At 42.0% G+C, this 22,390-nt stretch overlaps 1 protein-coding gene across 1 annotated transcript in view; it reads left to right on the forward strand.

Annotated features, from left to right (window-relative positions):
* The window catches only part of MANBA (mannosidase beta), a 286,149-nt gene that overhangs the window by 192,591 nt on the left and 71,168 nt on the right, over window positions 1-22,390 (forward strand). Inside the window, exons 10-12 of the mRNA XM_078676071.1 lie at window positions 2,205-2,291; window positions 4,727-4,894; window positions 18,194-18,412. Coding sequence (XP_078532197.1) covers window positions 2,205-2,291; window positions 4,727-4,894; window positions 18,194-18,412 — 474 coding nt within the window. The remainder of the gene's footprint in view (window positions 1-2,204; window positions 2,292-4,726; window positions 4,895-18,193; window positions 18,413-22,390) is intronic.

The following is a 22,390-nucleotide window of genomic DNA, read 5'->3' on the forward strand; positions in this document are numbered from 1 at the left end:
ACGGCGTTGACTTGTCTGGTCATGGAGAGGGAGGAGTCCAGGATGAAGCCCAGGTTGCGTGCGTGGTCTGTTGGTTTGGGTGCGCTGCCTAGGGCGGGGGGCCACCAGGAGTCGTCCCAGCTGGTATGTTGCTGAGTGTGCACACTCAGCAACATACCAGCTCCGCAGTCTCCTGGCATTGAAGCACACCCGGGGCACATTCGGTGCCACTGTGGTGGGCCCGATGATGAAGCATGCCACCGACTAGGTCGGTGGGTGAGGGCTTTATGAGGAAAACAGTGTTTTTCCTTATTCCTTGTTGCCTTTTGACGTACCTACCTGAGTCTCCTATATCTTTCTAAACTAGCTAGTCCTTATTGATACATGCAATTTCTGTGTCTTTCATTTTTTATCTATTGACCTCCATGGATTTCAATACTCCTTAAAACCTGCTGTAAGTTGAATATGGTTTGCCATGAACGCAAATTAACATGGGCCTCGTTTTATTTAGGCCCAAGCTGAAGCTTGCACCAACCACTCTCTGACCTCGGTACTGTGAGCCTCATGCCAGGAGGCACTACCTTTTTCTTTATTTGTTTTAAAAAGCATGACAAAAATTCTCTGAGTCTGCTTTTATTTACAGTAGTCGACCTGTTAAGTGGACAAAAACATACGGTTCAAATCTAGAGAATTCAAAATCAAATCGGTGTTTAATGGAAACATATATTACAAGTAATAAAACCGCTGAGGAAATATTTATATATATATATTTTTTTTTTTCCTCAAATGTATTGACATACATAACCCTGCTTCAGATGTCTATAGTTGACTGCGGGCCAAGTCTCAGCCATTGCTGCCTGGAGTTTGCCTTAACAATTATGTTAACTGGATCAAAACAAATCCTCTATTTTGCATTTCAAGCCCTGTAACTCCCTGGTGAATGACAAGCCAAGATAAATAATTCCTCAACATTTGTTTAACACATGATAGCAAATTATCCTTCATCTGTTTCCCCTTGCCTCTATACCGTGAACTAAGTTTAAGCCTTCCTATTCTTTGAAATACTTTAATTGGAAAATAATGTGACACAATTGGTTATTGTGTGACATAAAAATAAAACATAGCAGACACAATTGGAATTTGCTTCAATTACATGTTCCTTTAGTGGGTTAAACAGTATTCTGTCTTTGACAGGAATATCTTTTTATTAATATTAGCATCTGTCAATGTTGCCATTTTTTGGGTCTACTTTCTGTCAGTTAAAACACGTTTAAATAAAAATAGCTGTTTCAATAAGTGCAGGAAAACAGTTCATTAAAAGTAGTTATTGACCCTTACTTTTCGTTAAGCTGTGAACAGCCCCCATGGAACTGCAGTGTACATTATGGATGCAAAAAAAATAGTATAGAGTAAAAACGTTAGTCTCACACACCATGAATCCGTCTGATTTATACATATTCATCTGCATTGTTAAAGAAGTAGATTTACCCAAATAATGTGTGATGTGCCTGCCCTCCTCCAACCAGCATCGCACTGTTGGGTGTGTAGCTTGGAGTACATTTCCCCTTTCTCTCCTTCTGGTGCCCTTTCGCATTGTAGACGTCTTGGGGTGTATTTCACAGCTCATATGTTACAACATCGTTGATGCAAGCTTTTTGGAGTGTGGCCACAACACAAGTTTTCAGAATAAATAGTGTCAAGTTGTGCTATTGCTCATGAGTGATTATATAGAAATACTTTGACCAATTTTTCAGATCAGTGTGAGTTTAGGAAGATGATACTCAACATCACTTAAAAGCTCTTTAGTTTCACCATGATCCCATCCATCCGTCCCTGTTCTTCTTTTATGTAAGATAAAGAAATATCTTGCATCTCTTTCTTTTGAATTTATTGGATTTTCTTTAGGCGCCGTACATTGAAATAAGTGCTACTTAGCACATTAGCAGTGGGTGAACAATTGAACTCACAGTACATAATTTCAATAGTAGAACACAGACCTAAGTCACTGACACAGAAGTAACTGTGAGGTATACTTTAGCATTCAGTATGCACATATTTACTTTTTCTGGCTTGAAAAAGATCAGTGTCTTTCAGGGCTGTGCGAGTAGATTTTGTTTAGTGGAGACCACAGTGGTGCAAGAATGGTACACGTGGTACAATCAGTTAGCAAAATGGAAGCCATTCTTAGATAATTTAAATTCATTATTTTCATATTTGTCTTTCAGATTTGGCAGGATTTCATGTTCGCTTGTGCCCTTTACCCGACTGACCTTCACTTCATTGAATCTGTCAGAACAGAAGTGACTCACCAGGTATGGAAAATTAATTTTTAGGCCACATTAGAATTCAAAATCAGCTTAGTCTTTAAACAAGAAAGGATAGGCTGCCGGTTCCTGAAATGGTAGAGGTATGTTTATCTTTCTGTAATCGATACACATGTATGTTAACTAAGCTGGAACCCAGATGTAAGGCCCTAAAGACATAACCCTGAAAAAACCTGGCGGCGGAGGTTAACTTGTGTGTACGTGAATTTTTCTACTCCTTTCACTTTACCAGAAAGGAAGATTCCAAAAAGACTATACATCATACCTCTTGACACCCAATCTTTCCTACTAATTATTGCCTCCACCAGTTCTTCTATCCTTGTTGACAACCCCATAGAATCATCAGTTTCTCTGTGAAGAACATATTTTTCCTTCACTTTACAATCTGGCCAAATCAACACCTAGGTTGATTTGCTCAGTCTAAGCCTTGACCGTACAGACATCCAAAACCTATCAATCAATCAAGACATTTATAGAGCGCACTACATCCATGTTAGGGTCTCAAGGCGCTGGGGGGGGGGGGGGCTAGGGGGGTGCTGCTACTGATCGAAGAGCCAGGTCTTGAGGAGTCTTCTGAAGGCCAGTAGGTCTTGGGTCTGCCATAGCTTGGTGGGGACGGTGTTCCAGGTCTTGGCGGAGAGGTGGGAGAAGGATCTGCCGCCGGCGGTCGTTCTTCGGAAGCAAGGGACTGTGGTGAGTGCGAGGCCGGAGGAGCGGAGCTGGCGGGTGGGGGTGTAGAAGCTGAGCCGTCTGTTGACTCAGCTTAAAAGTTGAAAAGTTACCATATTTTCTTCCTTGGCAAAGTCGTTGAATAGTTTGCTTCTCTTCTCTTCCTTTCAGCATTGCTACCTACCGAACTCTTTTAATCCTGGATATCATCCCAAATGCATTAGTGAAATAGGAGCTCTTCATATTCTTAACGCTATTCTAAATAAATATATTTGTCTGCTGGGACTGCTGGACCTATCAGCAGCATTCTGCACCATGTACCATGAGATCCTACATAAAATATGCTTCAGTTCAGAATGGGGATTGAGAGTCAAGTGCTGAAAAGGAAATCCTTCTTCCTCTAATCTAGCACCCGATTTGTAACAAACGTTTGCAAAGTCAATAGGTTTGTACTGTTTGTTGCTGTGGGTCAGGCTGCTGGAGCTGCACTAAAAATATAAGTACACAGCAAAGCCTGTTTGTATGTTGGACTGGGTGTATGGGTATTTGTAGAATGTGTGTGTGATAGCGTGGATGCGCAATGCCAAAAACAAACTAACTGGCTGTGTCAATACGTGTGTTTGTACCTGCAGGAAGAGTACACAAAGTTACATATTCGGTGTTGCAGGTAAATGGGAAATAAAAATGTGCTGAAGGGAGCATTGTAAATTTCAGCATTGTGCCACAGCTATGAAAACCCCACCAGACAAATACATTAGTAAGGCCAAGAAAAAAGTACAACAGTGGTCAGTCCAAAAACTGATTCGTTCATAGATTGATCTTACATTAGGGACTTCATCAGCATTTGACTAAACATTTTGGAGCAAGGTATTGCTAGGATATTAAAAGAAACAAATCGAAAAGCTTGGGGGAAAAACTGGAAAATCTATGTGTGCAGAAATTAAACCTTCTAAATAGGGAGGCGAGGTAGATGTTCCATGGAGCAGTGCCCACCACAGGCATGCTGTGTCCATGTTAATGCGAGGAGAGAGGGTGGGGCAACCTACAAATACTAAGCTCGAAACAGGGAATGACGCTTCTACAGCTGAATTGAACTTTTAGATTTTCACATATTTTTTGTACAGTACATTTAATCAGGAAGTGCTTGTTGAAACCCATCTTTATTGTATTGATTAGTATAACATTTCAATTTGTGTTATACAGATCTGTTCATTCAGTTTCTTCACACCGTAGTGCGGATGTATGTTTTCCAGGTTGCCATGATATTTTGTGCAATGTGTCAGTGCTCAGTTTAGTGGGCGTGGTATGTTACTGAAAAATGTCACAGATTGCGATGTGATTTTGTTTTAGATTCCCAAATAATCTTCGCACATAAGCAGTAAACGTTTGGGTTACTGTGTGTTATTTTTTCTTTAAGGAAGCCATTTTGGGTGTTCAGCAGACCGTGGCACGAAGAGTTCACCTTTAAGGCTTAGCGGAAATTGTAGTTTCACAGGGGGGCTTCGCTTCTTCCTCTGTGTAGTTTAGTTTCACAGATTGTGCCACTTAGGGAACAGACAGTGGACCTGGTCGGATTGAGACAGAAAATAGGAGGCTTTGTCTGCGACATTGTCTCAGATTGGTCATTTTTGTGAAAGAGTAAAGGGTAGAAAATGGACAAAAACAAGGGATGACTCATGAACGAAATATAAAGAGACACTTTAAATTAATGATTACAAATCATGTTACCTTTTCAACTTACCATTTTGTTCCAGATGAGAAGACTGAAATCTCATCCGTCCATCATCATATGGAGTGGAAATAATGAAAATGAGGCAGCTCTTGCAATGAACTGGTTCTTCATCCCACGCGATCTCCAGTCACTCTACCTACAGGACTACATAACACTTTACGTGAAAAACATCAGAGACATTGTTCTTTCAGTAAGTGATCATGTGACGAAAGGTGGTGCAAATGGGTGGGGGACATGGAAAAAAAGTTGAGAGAATCATTTGAAGTTCTTCTAAAGTTAGCCAAGGACAACTTGTTTGAATTTTTGTAGATCTCTGCAAGACAAATTAACAAAAATGTTGGTTTCAAATAAACAAATGTGATTGGTATATAGCTATCAATATACTTGCGCGCCAAGAATCAGAAGGTCTGTAGTACTGTTATATTGAAAGCCAAAGACAGGGAATTAACGTCTACACTTCTGACTCCTTGTGTTTTACATTGCATTGTAGTTTGTAAATGTATGCTTTTTATTTGTTTTTTACTTGATCCTGCTACTAGAGCACTTTGTTAAGAGGGTTGTGTGTATCACATATATTTACCAGCATTTATCATAATGTACTTTTATTCTAATGCATTGTGCTCCACTATTGTTTTTATTTGTGTTTGTACATATGCTACAATGTAATCTAATGAGGAGCAACAAAAACCCTTATTTGATTACTGAACATTCCACCCTGCGTACCAAACCTTGTAAATACCAAATAAACAGTGACATATACATTTATATTAAAACAGCTGATCATGTGCTCAGCTGCTGTGACACTTCCACAAGTTTGAGATGCTGAATACGAAGTGTGACTCTAGATGTTCTAGTGGATGCTTTCTTCCTTTGCTGGTTGGACTTAATTATTGTTGGCAGGGTTGTGAGTTGTAATAACATAGCTACTTGTCCATGGAACAGGTTGCTTCATAAATCTTCTTGTGCTGTAAAAAAATCCACTTGTCCCTTTGGTGCCACATAGTGCAGCGGCAAGTTGTGGCAGCAATCTCATTATATAAAAGCTCTGATGTTAGCCTTTCTGATTATGCCTGGGGTCATACTATAATAGGGTTTAAATTCTAGCAATTTGCTTATTTTGCCACCTTTCCGCAGATCTACATACTGGGGCTGGAGGTAGAGTTAAACAATAGTTCCAGGGTTGGAATGCCCTTTTGTGTCTACGCAAACCTACTAAATTGATTGTTTTAGGGGTTTTCGCCAGCTCTTCTCTAATGTTTTCCCACACCGAGAAAGGTTGAAAATTTACTCCTGACAATGGCAGAAGTAAAACTTCTTCCAGGGTTAGGGAAAAGTGGTTTGAGGGGAAGTGAAATTGTAAACACTCAATAGATTTTTGCATGCGCAAATCTACACCTACATATTTGCTTGTGCAAAAAAGCAGTTCACAAATATTTTCTAGGAAACGATTTTCTGGCCTACTTTTGTAAATTCTTGTGAATTCATGAAAGCCGTAGTTATGCAATATTACATGGTCATATACCATAGGTGCAATTTTGTGACTTTCTTTAGAAATTTGGCCCCTAATTATGTCTGAATTTAAACAATACCTTTTGTTTTTATTACAATTCTTCCTCTCTCTCTATCTATTCATCAACTGCTTCCACTCTGTCACAAGGAGCATATCAGCACACAAAGTAGCTTTGTTCTGTGCCAAGGACTACGGTGTCTGTGTGTGCTTTTTGAGACCAAAAAATATCATTGCTTTTTGTTCATATTTGTTATAATGGTGAGGACCTAGGAGCTCCCATAAAGTGTTACAAACCCCATATCCAAACAAGACACGCATTGACAAAACCAAAAGGCTTGACCACCAATTCTGGATCAATTGGCTTTGCCGGTACTTGTTTACTTTCATATTTCCCATTATCTTGTTGAAACTGGTTTCTCTGATTTTCCATTTTGAACTTTTTTGGGAAATGCTAGCATGCATCACATTTTACTAAATGATGCTTCAATGAAATGTTACCTACAATTTAACATTTCCTAGTTGCATTTGTTTTGTAAAAAAGATTTTTATAGCAAAAGCTCATCAATCTTGCTTTCAAGCTTCTGAAGATATTTGCATCTATTCAGAGAAAATTCTTGGTGCATTGTAGGTAGCTCATATTGTTTAACTTTGCAAATGAGTGTGCACATTTTTACACTGGAGCCACTGTCAAAAGTGTAGTCCTGGCTTACATGTTCTTAGAGTATTCACTGTGATAAGAAAGGTTTTGTATAACTGAACCTTAAATACTAGTTCGAACAGCATTACCACATGGACACAAATATCACCTGAAATGCAGACAGTGCCCTTCCTTGATCCATAATGTGGGACTGTAAACTGGGAGCCAAAGGGTTGGTGCTGCAGGGGGTTGGACCTACTCGCTCCAAGGACAGAATAGAAAACTTGCTGTCTGTAGTAAAGTATCAATGATGATTGAAGCAGGTTGAGACTTGTCTGGAACAAGTTTATTCGCAGTACAGGATAAACAGCATAACACCATCTGGCCAAGCATCAACTGACCAAGCTATAATTCTTAACTAGAATCATAACATAGGAAGACACTAGGAGTTCCAGGTAATAAACAGTGAAAACAGACTAAACACTTTAAAGCTATTTACAACATATCTCCCTCCCTTAAAGCCATAAAGAAACCCCCTCCCTTAAACCCAAAAAGAAAACAAATAAAACAGCTATTGAACATATTCACTGAGATATATAGGTGGACGACGAAATCTAACATTTCTAGAAGTAATCTCATTTGTAGAAACAGATTCATTGGAAAGCAAAGGTGTAGAAGATGAGACAGTGTCACCAGAGCATGAAGGTGTAGGAACAGACACGTCATTAACAGAAAAAGAAGATGAAGAAGTATCACCACTACCTACCTCCCCCCTTTCACTGGTTTGCGATCCAGAATTCCAATCACAATGGGCAGATAACATGTAACCATTGTTAGAAGAAACAGACGAAGGTAGAGTAGTCTTCACATCTACCTCACACAGCCTCCTGTACAAAGCTACCCTCCTAAAATTCCACCACTCACCATTGTCAAGAAGAACACTATGAGGACAAACACGCTTAACAGAAAAAGGACCCCTAAACTTCGAGAGGCCCTTAGAAAACCTCCCCGGCTTTTTCTTTGACCAAATCCCCCACACCAATTGACACAGAAGTGCCATCTAATGAAGGCTTCACTGGGGAAATCTTGTCCAGATTCCTTAACCAAGAAGGTGTCAGCTTAGTTACAGGAGGGCAACCACGCATCAACTCAAAAGGGGACTTACACTCATGTTTGTGGGGAGTTGAACGATATGCCCAAACAAGTTCTTGAACTTTATCATTAGAAAAACAACCAAACTCAACAGACATCTGTATAATCCCCTTAATTAACCTATTGACCCTCTCACACATTCCGTTACTCTGTGGGTTATATAAACTGGTTCGGTGATGGCGAATCCCACACTCTTTTAAAAATGAAACCATTTTACCAGAGGTTAGTTGTGTGCCGTTGTCCGTTATTAACACAGAAGGAAAACCCTCATCCAAGAACACACTTTTCAAGAAATTGATAGTAGAATCGGTATTGATATCTCTAACGAACCGAACCGTGAGCCACTTTGAAAAACAATCAATGATTACTATGGCAAAACGTTGATTGAACGGCAACTCATTCATGGGTCCAATAAAATCTAGAGACACAGTGTGCCAAGGAAAAATCTCATAAGAAATATTACTTTCATTCTGAGAACCAATCACTTTCAAGCGTTTCTCCCCCTCTTTACAAAAACAACATTGCACCACACACTCCACGGCATCAGTGTCAATGGAAGGCCACCAAAAATTCTCTTTAACTCTTCGTTGGGTGAGAGACTGGCCTAGGTGACCCTCATGAGCTAAATCAAGTATTTTTTTCCTAAGTGAAAAAGGAGGAATAAACCTGTCACCACGCATCAATACATTATTGTCAGACACGGACAATTCATCCAGGACTCTAATGTAAGGCCTGACAGAGGGTTCAACGGTACTCTCTCTTCTAGACCCCTTGACAATGAGATCCACAACCTGATTCAAAACGACATCCGTTTCCATACCCTTAGACCACTCATCAAGTGAAAATGACTCTGCACATAGAAACAAAACATCTTGTGTAAAGGCAATCGCACAGTCATCCAGGGGTATCGTCAATGACTTCTCACTACCACTGGACTTCATGGGTAAACGAGACAAGCAATCAGCCTAAATGTTCTTCCATCCTTGAACAAATTGCACATCAAACTGAAAATCTTGTAGGCGTGATGCTAACCTTGCCAATCTGGGTGAGCCCTTGCCAGTGCCACCGGGAGCCAAGATATTTACTAGAGGTTTGTGATCAGAACGCAACACAAACCTAGTGCCCCATAAGTATGTCCTGAAATAATAGGTGCCCCATACAGCATCAAGAGCTTCGCGTTCAATTACGGAATAATTGGATTCTGACACAGTCAAAGGCCTGGAGGCAAAAGCGATGGTCTTTTCTTCGTTCCCATGCCGTTGGAAAAGTACAGCACCCAAACCAACTCCATTAGCGTCAACCATTAAAATTGACGAACGTTTGGTATCAAAAGGAGTGAGAACGTTAGCAGAAGAGAGCTCACTCTTAATTGACTTAAAACAAACCTCTTGTTCACTGGTCCATGAAAACTTTACCCCTTTCTTCAGTAAGCTTCTCAAAGGAGCAGTCTTACTAGAAAAGTCCCTCAGAAATTTGGAGTAAAACTCAATTAAACCCATGAAGGATCGCAATTGGTCCTTGTCTACAGGAGACGGAGCAAGGTCTATCGCCTCCAACAAATTTCCTTTTGGTTTAACACCTTCATCTGAGAGAGAAAAACCCAAATACTCAATCTCAGACACTAAAAATGCACACTTCTCCTTCCGCAAGGTAAGACCAGCTTCATCTATTCTGCGCAAGACCCTTTGAAGAACATTATTGTGTTCATCAATTGAGTCTCCAAAGATTAAAATATCATCTTGGAAATAGATGACCTTTTCTAACCCTTTAAATACCTCAGAGACCATTCTCTGAAAAACACTCGCGGCTGAAATCAGCCCAAAGGGTAATCTCGTGAACTGAAACGTTCCTTCACCAGTAATAAAAGCAGTCAAATGTTTAGACCCTTCCTCAAGCCGAATCTGGTGGTAGGCATGTTTCAGATCAAGTTTGCTGAAGTATTTGGCTCCTTTCAAGGTAGAAACTAGTTCTCCAATATTTGGCAAAGGAAAAACATCTGCAACAACACATTTATTTAATGACCTAAGGTCCACACAAAATCTAATTTTGTTATCGGGCTTCTGGGAAATAACCACAGGAGAAATCCACGGGGATGCTTCGACAGGCTCGATAATCCGGCCCTGCAGCATTTCTTCCAGAACAGCCTTCACTTCCTTCCGTACTGTAAATGGAACCCTTCTTGCTTTATGCTGGATGGGAATACTACCCTCTTTTAATATTATTTTATGGGAATAGCCTTGTAATTCCCCTAATTGTTCTCTAAAGACATTGTTGAAACTTAAAAGTATGTCATTCACACTAAGATCATCCACAACCATTACGGGATCTTCTGTTCTGGGATTAATGACTATGTGAAGATCATATTGGTGAACACGACCTAATATTGCCGGTCCATCAACGGACACATAAACCTTACCAAGTGTTGATCTGTTTTTAAAAAGGATTTCAGCTTTGAAATATCCAAGAAGATCTATCTTCTCTCCCTGATAACCAGAAGGGAAAATATCACACTCTAGTAAAGTTTTGTGACCCCAGTGTTGTTTAACTAATGACAAGGGAATGATGGTCCATTTAGAGCCGGTGTCTACCATAAGGCTAATGGGTTTTTCCTGAATAATAAATTCAGCCTTCGCAATTCTTTCTCTTCTGTCTTGACAAGTAAATACTGAATCATGTAGGACTAGCAATTTGTTGACGTCACGATTCAGTTCACTATAATCAATCACGACAGTCACTTTAGGGTTGCTTCTATTTTTACACATTTTAGCAAAGTGACCTTGTTTGCCACATTTTAAGCATTCTTTGTTATTAGCGAAACAAAACTTCGCATCTGAGGAATGAGTATCACTACCACATCTAGAACACACTTTAGATTGCGACTTAGCGTACTGTTGACTATAATTCTTCTTTTGAACAGCATACCCTTTCTTTCTAACAAGAGCAACAGCACAACTGTCAGTATCACTGTTGTCACTAGAGACAACTGTTTTGTTGGAAACCTCTGCAACCTTAAGATCAATACCACTTTTTTGCAATTCTTTCATACATTTCTCGCTTTCCTCAACAATTTTTGCAAGTTCAATGGCAACTTTTAAAGTCGGGTTTTTTGCTGCCCATAAGCGTTCCTGTATTTTCCGATTGTTATATTGAACAATTAACTGATCGCGTATGTGTTCATCTGTCATCTGGCCAAAGTTACACTTTACAGAAAGTTCCCTGCAAACGCGCGACATAATCATCTATGGACTCATCCTCGCGTTGTTTGTTTTTGTAAATGGCGATTACTTATTTTCTTCGTTCACAGGAACTTGCATAACATGTGATGTTATTGCACGGCGAGATCACGTTGAAGTTTACTGGCTCCGTAGTTGTGACTGGAAGCGCAACGCGAGTAGCGTTGAAATGAAACTGACAGCTGACGCTCAAGCAACGGGCAGCGTGCGTGTGACGAGCAGCGTATGACGAGCAGCGTATGACTCCGGAGTGACGTGATCTCCGCGGTCCGTTTGGTAAGGGCCGCGCTGGAAGTAGCTTGCGTGAGGAGCAGTCACGAGGATGTAGACCACGAGACGCTCGCGGCAACTAGGCAACAGCGGCAACCGTTTAGTAAGGTCTACGGTATGAGCTGAATTTTCAAAGTTTATGATAAGCGCTCACCTTTCCAAATGGTTAATGTAATTTCAGTTTTCTGTTGCGGGTAGATAGCGATGATTCACTAGATGCACATGGAGTTCTTTTGCGGTGAAAGCCGTTTTTATCCTGTAAACCTTTGATTATGGGTCCCACTGCGCTGCAGATCCTTTGGCCAGATACTAGTCCTTGTCTCCAAAATGTAGTAAGGTATCAATGATGATTGAAGCAGGATGAGACTTGTCTGGAACAAGTTTATTCGCAGTACAGGATAAACAGCATAACACCATCTGGCCAAGCATCAACTGACCAAGCTATAATTCTTAACTAGAATCATAACATAGGAACACACTAGGAGTTCCAGGTAATAAACAGTGAAAACAGACTAAACACTTTAAAGCTATTTACAGCACTGTCCTTGACACCAAACAATATTTACTTGAAGTCAGGCTATAGCAATTCCAAACCTGTGGTTGGTTACTCTCCAACACTTCTGATCCCTGAGTGTGCATCATAAGGACATTGTCAACTCCAACTTTAGCTTCTGATAGGGAGGTGTAACCTTGAGAAGGTTGTCATTGTTTAATGTATGAGCAAAAGTAGTTTCTCCCATAGATCTTGGTTATGCATTCATGATGGCAAAAGGAGCATTGATTTTTCCCTTTGAGGCATTTCTTCCTCATTGTGTATCCAAACTTTTTGCAAAATAGTCAACAGAAAAATCTTAGCTACACGTTGTGTTGATTTCTTTTAAAGAAGTGATTCGGTTCTTTAATTTCTCTGTAAATATCCATATTGAATAGAAAAAGATATACATTAGCTATTTACAACATTTCATCTACTGCACTCGTGCAGGAGTTAACTCACACAGTGGTAGAAGGCTAAGCCACATATACATGCTCTTTATAAACAGCTTTGAAAAGCAGTGTCTGGTCCTGCTACATAGTAAGGTAACCACAGGTTGATTGGGTTTAAAGCCTCACATCTAGATGAAATCTGCTCATCACAAAGGAATTTTACTTCCAGAGCAGGGTGATCGGGCAGTGCAACAGGGGATCCAAAGCATGGTGGGTGATAAGTACTAAAAAGATTTGATACAGAGAACCATACATAGATATATACACAAGTAATGGGGAAAAGGTTTACAGTGGTGATTCAACTGAAGAAATTGAGGTTTTGTTTAGGAGCAGCTGAGGATAATACAGTAATAGTTATACTGAAGGAGCTATAGAGGGAAAAATTGAGACTGCAAGTACAGATTTCAACCTGTAGATCTGTGGAAGGTTTTTGCATGGGCCTTCAAAATGAAGGACACAGTATATAAACTAGGCACAGTGTCTAATCTCTGATTAAAACCTCCCAGGATGGTCTGTATCTCCAAGTATCTAGAGAACAGAATGGAAATGCAGAAGTTAGATCTTGAAGATGCATAATTTGCATGATATGCGTGCCAGAGAATGGTGTAGAATGAACAAATTATTGTGCCCCTGGGACAGTGTTTAATTTTTGCCGGTGTTTATTGGTGGTTGGCACCATCACTTTCTTTTAAGCTCTGGCACTTGTTTGTGTGAGTACAGCACATGGTGGTGGTCTCAGCCTAGTTTTGAGCAGAGCATGTCAGTGGAGTGTTTACCAATTTAATTTACTAATACAAAATTATTCAACTAGCGCTTCTGCCCCATCTTTATAGCTTAGGATAGTTAAAAATGTCACACTTGTTTCAGTGGGATGGTGACAAGGTAATGTTGACGATGGCTTTAGTCAACCGTGAAGCTATGGGATGTTGCCAGCTGTAGGAATTCCTTGTGCCCTGGCACTTATTTGTTTACAAATTATGCTTTGCCCTGGGAACACCCTCACGTTCACAAATTCAGAAGTTTACGGATAGAAACTAGACCCCATCTCCATTTGAGAGTAACAAGTTGTTTAAAAACAATTGTGGAAGAGTTTCCTATTCTGATCTTCGCTTAAATTATGCAGAAGCAGAGAAACTCCTACTCCTTGAAAAAAGAAACTGTAAGAACTGAATTGTAAATACAGGCTTATGTACCCAGCTAGGTAGTGGATTCTGAGTCAGGATATGTTCTGGTTCTGTCAAATGTCCGTGTGAAGGAAGATCCACCCACACAACAATGCATTTTATCTTTTTTTGTTATTTTTATACTGGAATCAGGAAACTTTTTAAAACTTTTGTTTTTAGCTTAGAGTATCAGGAATTATGAAGATGCTTTTTCATACCTATGTTTTCTGGAGGACCCTTTTATTAGTTTTATTGTTTCCTCCTTATATAGAAAACCATATCACTTGGAAACATGTTAATTATACGCATCAACCACGCTTCAGATATTTTTATGTGACTTCCTGATGGTCCAAACCTTTATCTACTTCTACAGAGGGTTTAGTGCCCCATTGTGGGGCAACAGTTTGGTAGAATAGCCATAGTGTTCTGTTCCCAGGAAGGCACCAGCAAGATCTGGTGGGTCTCCAGGCTCATAGTGCCGCAGTGATGGTCTGAGAGTGATGTTCGGGTGGTTTGCAACTTTCTTTTATTTAACACAGCACACCTCAGAGAGAGGTTTTTGTTTTTATGGAGCCTAGTGACAAACCAGGGGTCCTCTCAATACGGCAACTTAGTACTTGCTGACAGGTTTTAATCAGCCCTACATCAATGCACTAAGCTGCACAGGCATTTTGTAATCCTCAACGTCAATTGCATTTGCACTTTATGATGAATTGGCGGACTCCACGTTTTGCACATACCAGTCTATACTGTGGTTTCGTTATGACCGATGAGCATAGGAACATGTTAGGACTCATATGATATTCTGTTTTAATGTTGTGTTTACTGTTTGCAATTTGCTACCTTAGCTTACATTCTGCACAGCATATTTTGTATTATATTGACATGTTTTGCCCAAGAGTTTTCAAACATTCTCAACGCATTGTGTCATATTTTACACTCTCTATGTTAGATGAAACACCAACATGACTAGGTCCCTTCTTCTGTGGTTTGGGAACTGTGGTTTTATTTCAAACAGAATAAAGAACTTAAATCGAATCGAGTATGTTTACCGCAATGTGATTCCCTGCATTACTACAGCTTATACAAAAATCGCTAAGATTCCTGCCAGGAATGCTATTTCACATCCCTATTCCATTTAATCTACTCTTTGTTGCTGAAATTGAAATAAATAAAAAAAATTAAAAAAAGGATATGTTCTGGTTCTTTTCAAATCCCCCAGAGGTCTGGAACTGCATAATACTACAGAGTTCGCATGTGATTAGCCAGAGAGGGTGGATCTAACACTTGAAGGAAAAAAATGATGCAGGAACAAACACTAGAATTAGAGAGAGTGCACGAGAAACAGATCACCAGAGCTTTCTAAAGAGTCTGCAACCGTGATATATGTGGCACATGGTGGTCAAATGATTGTTATCATTAGTGGCTATTACACATTTTGTTGAACGAGAGAGAGGGGTAGCTGTTGGAAAATACGCAGGAGAAGAAGTGAATGCTTAGAATGTTGTGTTTTATGTGATATTTTAGTTTGACTATGGGATCCTACAGAAACGATAAATTATTGGCAAGGCTGCAACAATGCATTTTAAAGTCGAAAATTAGAGCATTATTGTTGGGGGGGGCAGGAAAACACAAACGGGATTGTACTAGGTTGAGTTCTGGTAGGCCACCACTCAACCTAAACAAACTGGCAGTTGCAGGGGCATTAGGTTTGTGATTGTTCCTGTAACTTGCAAATGGGGTGACACCGAAGATTTTTCATAGTGGAAGGGGATCTGAATAGGGGCAATACTTTAATCACAATCAATCACTTAAAACCCTTCTTGTATGATGTGGGAGATTAAAGAATGACAAAATAGGGTGGGTGTGTAGCTTGAATGAAAGGTCGCCACTTTATACAACACACAATAGTCGATTACTGCCTTTAGCGAATGGAGTGAAAGCATATGACATTGATGATTTGAGTTAGGTACATACTACTATATTTGACAGTTCACCCGCCTGCCTCACAGCTTTGCATTATGACACTGGAAGTCTAATGAGTGAATATGAGCAAGTTTATATATGCTGCTGGGAAAATAGCATTGAGAACTGAGTTCTAATGATCTCCATTGCTAAACAACTGGCTATGTTATTGACAGGTCTAGTGAATCCTGATTTTGGTGAAGCTGATTACCTGGAGTTATTACTTTCAGACCATGTTCTGATCCTTCTTGTGGGTAACACAAATCCCATCATAAAGAAGGAGGGCAGTATCACTAAATATTGTGTCCTCTGGATGTTGAGGGATTTTAGATGAAGAAAGCAGTGGCATACTATGAAATAGTGCTTTGTACATTAGTATGGTCTGGAAGACCTTCAATGTAGTATTAACTCTGTATTATATAGGCACCCCTTGTGTGGTATACCTCACTCTAACGGACAGGTTAACCATGCAGCAAATTTGGATTATATTTCTGCGGCATGAGAATGGTGACTAATTCCTGGAGACTGCGAGCCTTGCTAGAAACCGAAGCAGTGTAGAGCAAGAGTTATATAGGTTACAGCTTGAGCTACTTGCCTCCAGGATGAACAACATGTATGGTTAAGCTCTCATACAAGAGCATCTACTTGGAACCGGCTGAGGCATTCATAGTTCTACTTAAACTCGATAATGATCTGAAGCAATGAGGTCATATAGCCTATGTTATGTTATGTTATTTGTATTTGTATAGCGCCTGGTTACACTGACCCAGTGTGTCCCCTATGTCCATCCATATACAGGACAGTAAAATCCTGCAAAAAATATTAGGGTATAGGTTTCTTGAGGTGTTCCAGGGCTAATAGGAGCACAGAGGTAAATTTACAAGTTTTTCTGAATAGCATGCAGACTGAGGAAAATATATGCTCCTGGTTCCTAGACATCAAGAAAGATGTTGACTTGATAGTGTGGGGATATATGGTTCAAGTGCAGCAATAATGAAAGTTTAGTCATGCGTTGGCCAAGATGACCACTTAATTCACACACCTTCACTACGAAGGGGTAGAAGTTATCTCCCTCAGTCAACTCTTCTGGTAACCGGTAACCTTTGATCAGTTCGCAGCCACCTATAGTTAGCATGTTGGTGCCTTCATTGAGAAATACTTCCCTGCTACGTTCTGCTGATAAATTCAAGGTTTCGATTCTGTCTGCTGTGGAGAACCACTTGATTGAATAAAGACAGCACATTCTGGAGGGAAAGAGGATAAATTGTAGTTGATCTAGAATGCTGCAGCTCGACCTTCTGCTAAATTTGCCAAAAAGACAACACATTAGCCCACATTTGCGGGGACTTCATTGTTTACCCAGTAGGGAGAGGATTCAATTTAAGGCTCTAACATTGGTACATTGTGCTCTGTATTAGACAGGCCCCACATACCTCAGACCTAGATTTAGCTTCTTTAACCCAGCTAGACATCTACGACCTATCAATAAGCTTCTAGCTGTGATCCCAAAGTACCAGTGTCCAAGATCTGGAGGTAGATCACTAACATTTCTGGGTGCATCAGCATGGAACCAGCCCCCGATGGGGCTACGCTGTTAGTAACTCATTGCTGTTCAGAAAGAAACTGAAAACCTGGCTCTTTGTGCAAGTTTAATGTCCATATGACTGACCTGTCTACATCTGTGCCGGGACACTCCTGGTAATAGCTGCACACATTATAAATTGGCTATCATATCATGTCTTGTAATTGTAAGGGACGTTCCCAGATCAAGCCAGATTATGTGACCAATTTTGTACATTTATGTGTCCCAAAAGGTTAGAAGATCGTCCCAGTATTGTGCACTGGTGCAGAGCTTGTTTTAGGCATGACGTGGTTCTAGTGATTCTGCAGTGAACCCTGAACAATCCCTTTGTTTTATTTTCTGCTGTTCTTATTTGTGCTTTGTTGTGAGTGATTCTGACCCGGCTATCTGAACTGTGGTAATCTCGTATACAATTTCTATGTTACATTTCCATACCCTGTCCCTCAGACTTTTTATGTCATATTGGATCGCATTTCTCTTTTCCTTAGACAAAGTAGAACAACTTCCTAAAGGGCCCTGGAGAATGAAGAACGACAATGCTCCATCAGAAGATTATGAACTGTGTCTAGATGGGGTCCTTGTTTTAGACTGCATATTTTGTGGCTGATGGGGATGGTGACTTTCTTAGAGCCCCTGAAGTGGGTTTGGTCAAGGGTTTCTGATGTGCGTGAGCCCCACTGGTGACAATAGTAGGACTACAGCTTGGCCAACTACAGTCATGTTTTGGGAAGACATTTGTGTGTGGCTTCACAAGAGAGCTGTTGTCAGTCTGCCGGCCACTACATCACCTTTGTAGAATAGTAATCTCTATTACTTTTCTCTACAAAAATAAAACACAACATGCAGCCTTAGAAAGAACAATGTATGTGGTTTCCACAGAAGATACCCCAGGCAGGGAAATTTGCATGAAGGTATGATGTGGAAATAAAAAAGAAACATTATTTTCGTCACAGCTGAATGTAATGTGCATTTTGTGCGCTTGTTTCTGCACAGGAAGATCCAAGTCGCCCTTTTCTCACTTCCAGTCCGACCAACGGAGAGGAGTCTGTCAGAGAAGGCTGGGTTGCTGAAGACCCCTACGACCCACATTATGGAGACACCCATTTCTACAACTACCTCAGTGACTGCTGGGACTGGAAAACCTTCCCGAAAACTCGTTTTGCCTCGGAATATGGGTTTCAGTCATGGCCGTCCTTCAGCACTTTGGAAAAGGTACAGAAAAATGTCCTCTTCTGTCTCCCTCGTGCTTCAATATCTGCTGTGATACTTGCTAATATATATACAGGAGACAGTGGTTCAAGGGTGGCCTACTTAGGTCCAAAGTTACAAGAAAACATTATTTTTAGAGCCTAGTGATACTTGCTAAAGCTACAACAAGTCCTCATGTTATAATATTTGCCGTTCTTTTAATACCTTCCTGGTTTCATTGAGCAATGGTGTGCTAGTTTTTTGTGCCAATAATTGGTAGATAAAAATTCTTGAATTAATCTCAAGTACTAAAGGATCGAAATTCGGTATGTGTTCTGGGGCCCAAGATATGCATCCGAGTGCTTGATTCTGAGCGGTTCTTGGAGTCTAGCCAAAGTGGTACTAAAGTTCCCATGCCGAGCCTATGACACTACTAACTTTTGTTGACACCTGATGCTGATGTTGGAGCATCGGCTTTTTTATTTTTATTTTTAACCCCGGAACCTCACCGTGGGGATTGCCTACTGACCCTCCATGGTAAATCTGTGCAGAAGGTCATATGTGAAAACTTCCCTTCCTTGCCACTCCTGCAAGTTCGACAGCAACAGGATCCACACCAAATCCACAAACTACAAACAGAACCCCGTAGCTAACCACCTGAAATGTATCCTGCTCAATACCCGATCGGTTCACAAACACGCTACTGAACTTTGGAACCTACTAGACACCACATCGCCGGACGTCGCCTTTCTTACAGAAACCTGGATGAACGCCTCATCAGCGCCCGTCATCGCCATAGCCATCCCGGTACACTACAAAATCTTACAAAAGGATCGCCTCAACCAAACAGGTGGAGGCATCGCCATCGTCCATAAGAACACCATCCGCATCACGACCAGCTCTGACGACACCCTCGCAACTGCCGAACACCTTCACTTCCAGATTCACATCAACCCCAAGACCACACTCAGAGGTACCCTCATCTACAGACCACCTGGCCCCCACACACAATTCAGCGAAGACATCGCTGACTTCATCAGCCCACACGCCCTCCCCTCCGAGGACTACATTCTACTGGGAGACCTCAACTTCCACCTGGAAAAGAACAACGACAGCAACACCACCACCCTTCTGGACAACCTCGCCAATCTCGGACTCAAACAACTTGTAGACACCCCCACCCACTGTGCCGGACACACGCTCGACCCAATCTTCTCCTCTAGCAAGCACATCTCCTTCGACCATGCCACAGGACTCCATTGGACGGACCACAGCTGCGTTCACTTCAACTACAAAAAGACCACGACCCACAACCACCCACAACCAATCCCCCGCAGAAACTGGAATAAAATTACCACCGATCAGATCTTCACATCGCTCCACCAAAACCCTCACACCAAATCATTGGACCCTAACCAAGCAGCCATCAACCTCACACAATGGATCACCCACAGCGCTGACGAATTAGCACCCTTGAAAAACCATCAAATATTACAAGGAGCAAAAAAGCCCCTGGTTCAATGACAACCTTAAGAAATCCAAAAAGATCTGTCGCACCCTCGAGAAAGCATGGCGAAAAAACCCAACCTCTGACAACTTGACCACCTTCAAGAACGCCACCCGTAAACACCACCAACTGATCAGAACCACCAAGAAATCAGCATTCAAGGATCGACTCAACAACAACGCCCACAACAGCAAGGAATTATTCAACATCGTCAAAGAGTTTACCAACCCCACTGCCGGCACCAACGACATCACTCCCTCTCAAGACCTCTGCTACTCTCTAGCCTCGTTCTTCCACAACAAGATCGCTGACATACATAACAGCTTTGGCGACCAATCCACCCCACCCACCTCCGGACAAAAACCCCCCACCAACAACCTTTGCGCCTGGAACCCAATCACCACTGAAGACACCATCGGCTCGATGAACTCCATCCACTCAGGATCGCCAACCGACCCATGTCCCCACCACATTTTCAACAAGGCAGACTCCATTATCGCACCCCATCTCCGAGATGTCATCAACTTCTCCCTCAACTCCGCTACCTTCCCGGAAAGCTGGAAACATGCCGAACTCAGCGCCCTCCTGAAGAAACCCACAGCTGACCCCACTGAACTTAAGAACTACCGCCCCATTTCGCTCCTCCCTTTCCCTGCCAAAGTCATTGAGAAAACCGTCAACAGTCAGCTCGCCACCTTCCTCGTATCCAATGGCTCCCTCGACCCATCACAGTCCGGCTTCCGAGCCAAACACAGCACCGAGACCGCCCTCATCGCAGCAACAGACGACATTCGAACTCTTCTGGACAACGGAGAAATAGTTGCCCTCATCCTACTCGACCTCTCCGCAGCCTTCGACACAGTCTGTCACAGCACCCTTATACAACGCCTCAGCAACGTCGGAATACAAGGAAAAGCATTGGACTGGATCATCTCGTTCCTCGCCGGAAGAACCCAGAGAGTCCACCTCCCCCCCTTCAAATCGGAAGCCACTGAAGTCATCTGCGGCGTTCCACAAGGTGCATCACTCAGTCCCACCCTCTTCAACTTATACATGAGTCCCCTTGCATCCATCGCGCGCCAACACAACCTCAACATCATCTCCTACGCAGACGACACCCAGCTGATCCTCTCCATCACCAAAGACCCAAACTCTGCCAAAACCAACCTACACGACGGGATGAAAGAAGTAGCTGAGTGGATGAAGAACAGCCGTTTAAAACTGAACTCGGACAAAACGGAAGTCCTCATTTTAGGATCATCCCCCTCCGCCTGGGATGACTCTTGGTGGCCACCGGCCCTGGGAAACGCACCCAAACCAACGGACCACGCACGCAACCTGGGCTTCATCATGGACTCCTCCCTCTCGATGACCAGACAAGTCAACGCCGTCTCATCGTCATGCTTCAACATCCTACGTATGCTCAAAAAAATCTTTAGTTGGATCCACACCGAAACAAGAAAGACGGTCACCCGTGCACTAGTCACAAGCCGGCTGGACTATGGAAACACCCTGTACGCCGGAACCACAGCCAAACTACAGAAAAAACTCCAACGTATCCAGAACGCCTCAGCCAGACTCATACTAGACATCCCCCGCCAAACTCACATTTCCGGTCACCTGAAAAACCTCCACTGGCTCCCCGTCAACAAGAGAATAACGTTTCTTCTCCTCACCCACGCACACAAAGCCCTTTACGACCTAGGACCCGAATACCTCAACACGCGCCTGACCTTTTACACCCCCACCCGCCAACTACGATCGTCCAATCAAGCCCTCGCCACGATACCACGCCTCCAAAGATCCACCATGGGGGGAAGATCCTTCTCCTACTTAGCGGGCAAAACCTGGAATTCTCTCCCGTCCCACCTCCGCCTTACACAGAACCACCTCTCCTTCAGGAAACAACTAAAAACCTGGATATTCGATAAGCAACGTACCCCCCCCCCCCTCCCTCAAGCGCCTTGAGACCCTCTGGGTGAGTAGTGCGCTATACAAATTTCTAACTTGACCTTGAACTTAAGTATATGTTGCACGTCTATATGAGTGCTTGAGCTACATGTGAGGTTGAGGTTCCCCCTATTGGTTTGAAGCCCTTAAAGTTGTAGGTAGTCAATAAGGTTTGTGAAAGTTAGAGATACCGATCTCCCTTTTATGGCATGTCCTTCTAGAAGCCGCTTCTTTAGATATCTTCATCTGTCTGGATTTCATTACCCATTCTCAGGAAGGGCATTTTCTCCTGTGTCTTAATCCACGAATCAGTTCCAGTAGGTAAATGTGTGATCTTAGAAAGTCCTTGGACCTGCACTACTCAATAGATAAGAGCCTGATTTATATCTGGTGGACGGGGTAACTCTGTCACAACGGTGACGGATATCTCATCCACCGAAATATAAATCCCATTATATACTATGGGATTTATATTTTGGCGGTCGGGATATCTGTCACCGTTGTGACGGAGTTACCCGTCCGCCGAGTTCTAAATCAAGCCCAAA

Source organism: Lissotriton helveticus, chromosome 2_1, assembly GCF_964261635.1.
Source record: "Lissotriton helveticus chromosome 2_1, aLisHel1.1, whole genome shotgun sequence".
In the NCBI taxonomy this organism is placed as follows: Eukaryota; Metazoa; Chordata; class Amphibia; order Caudata; family Salamandridae; genus Lissotriton; species Lissotriton helveticus.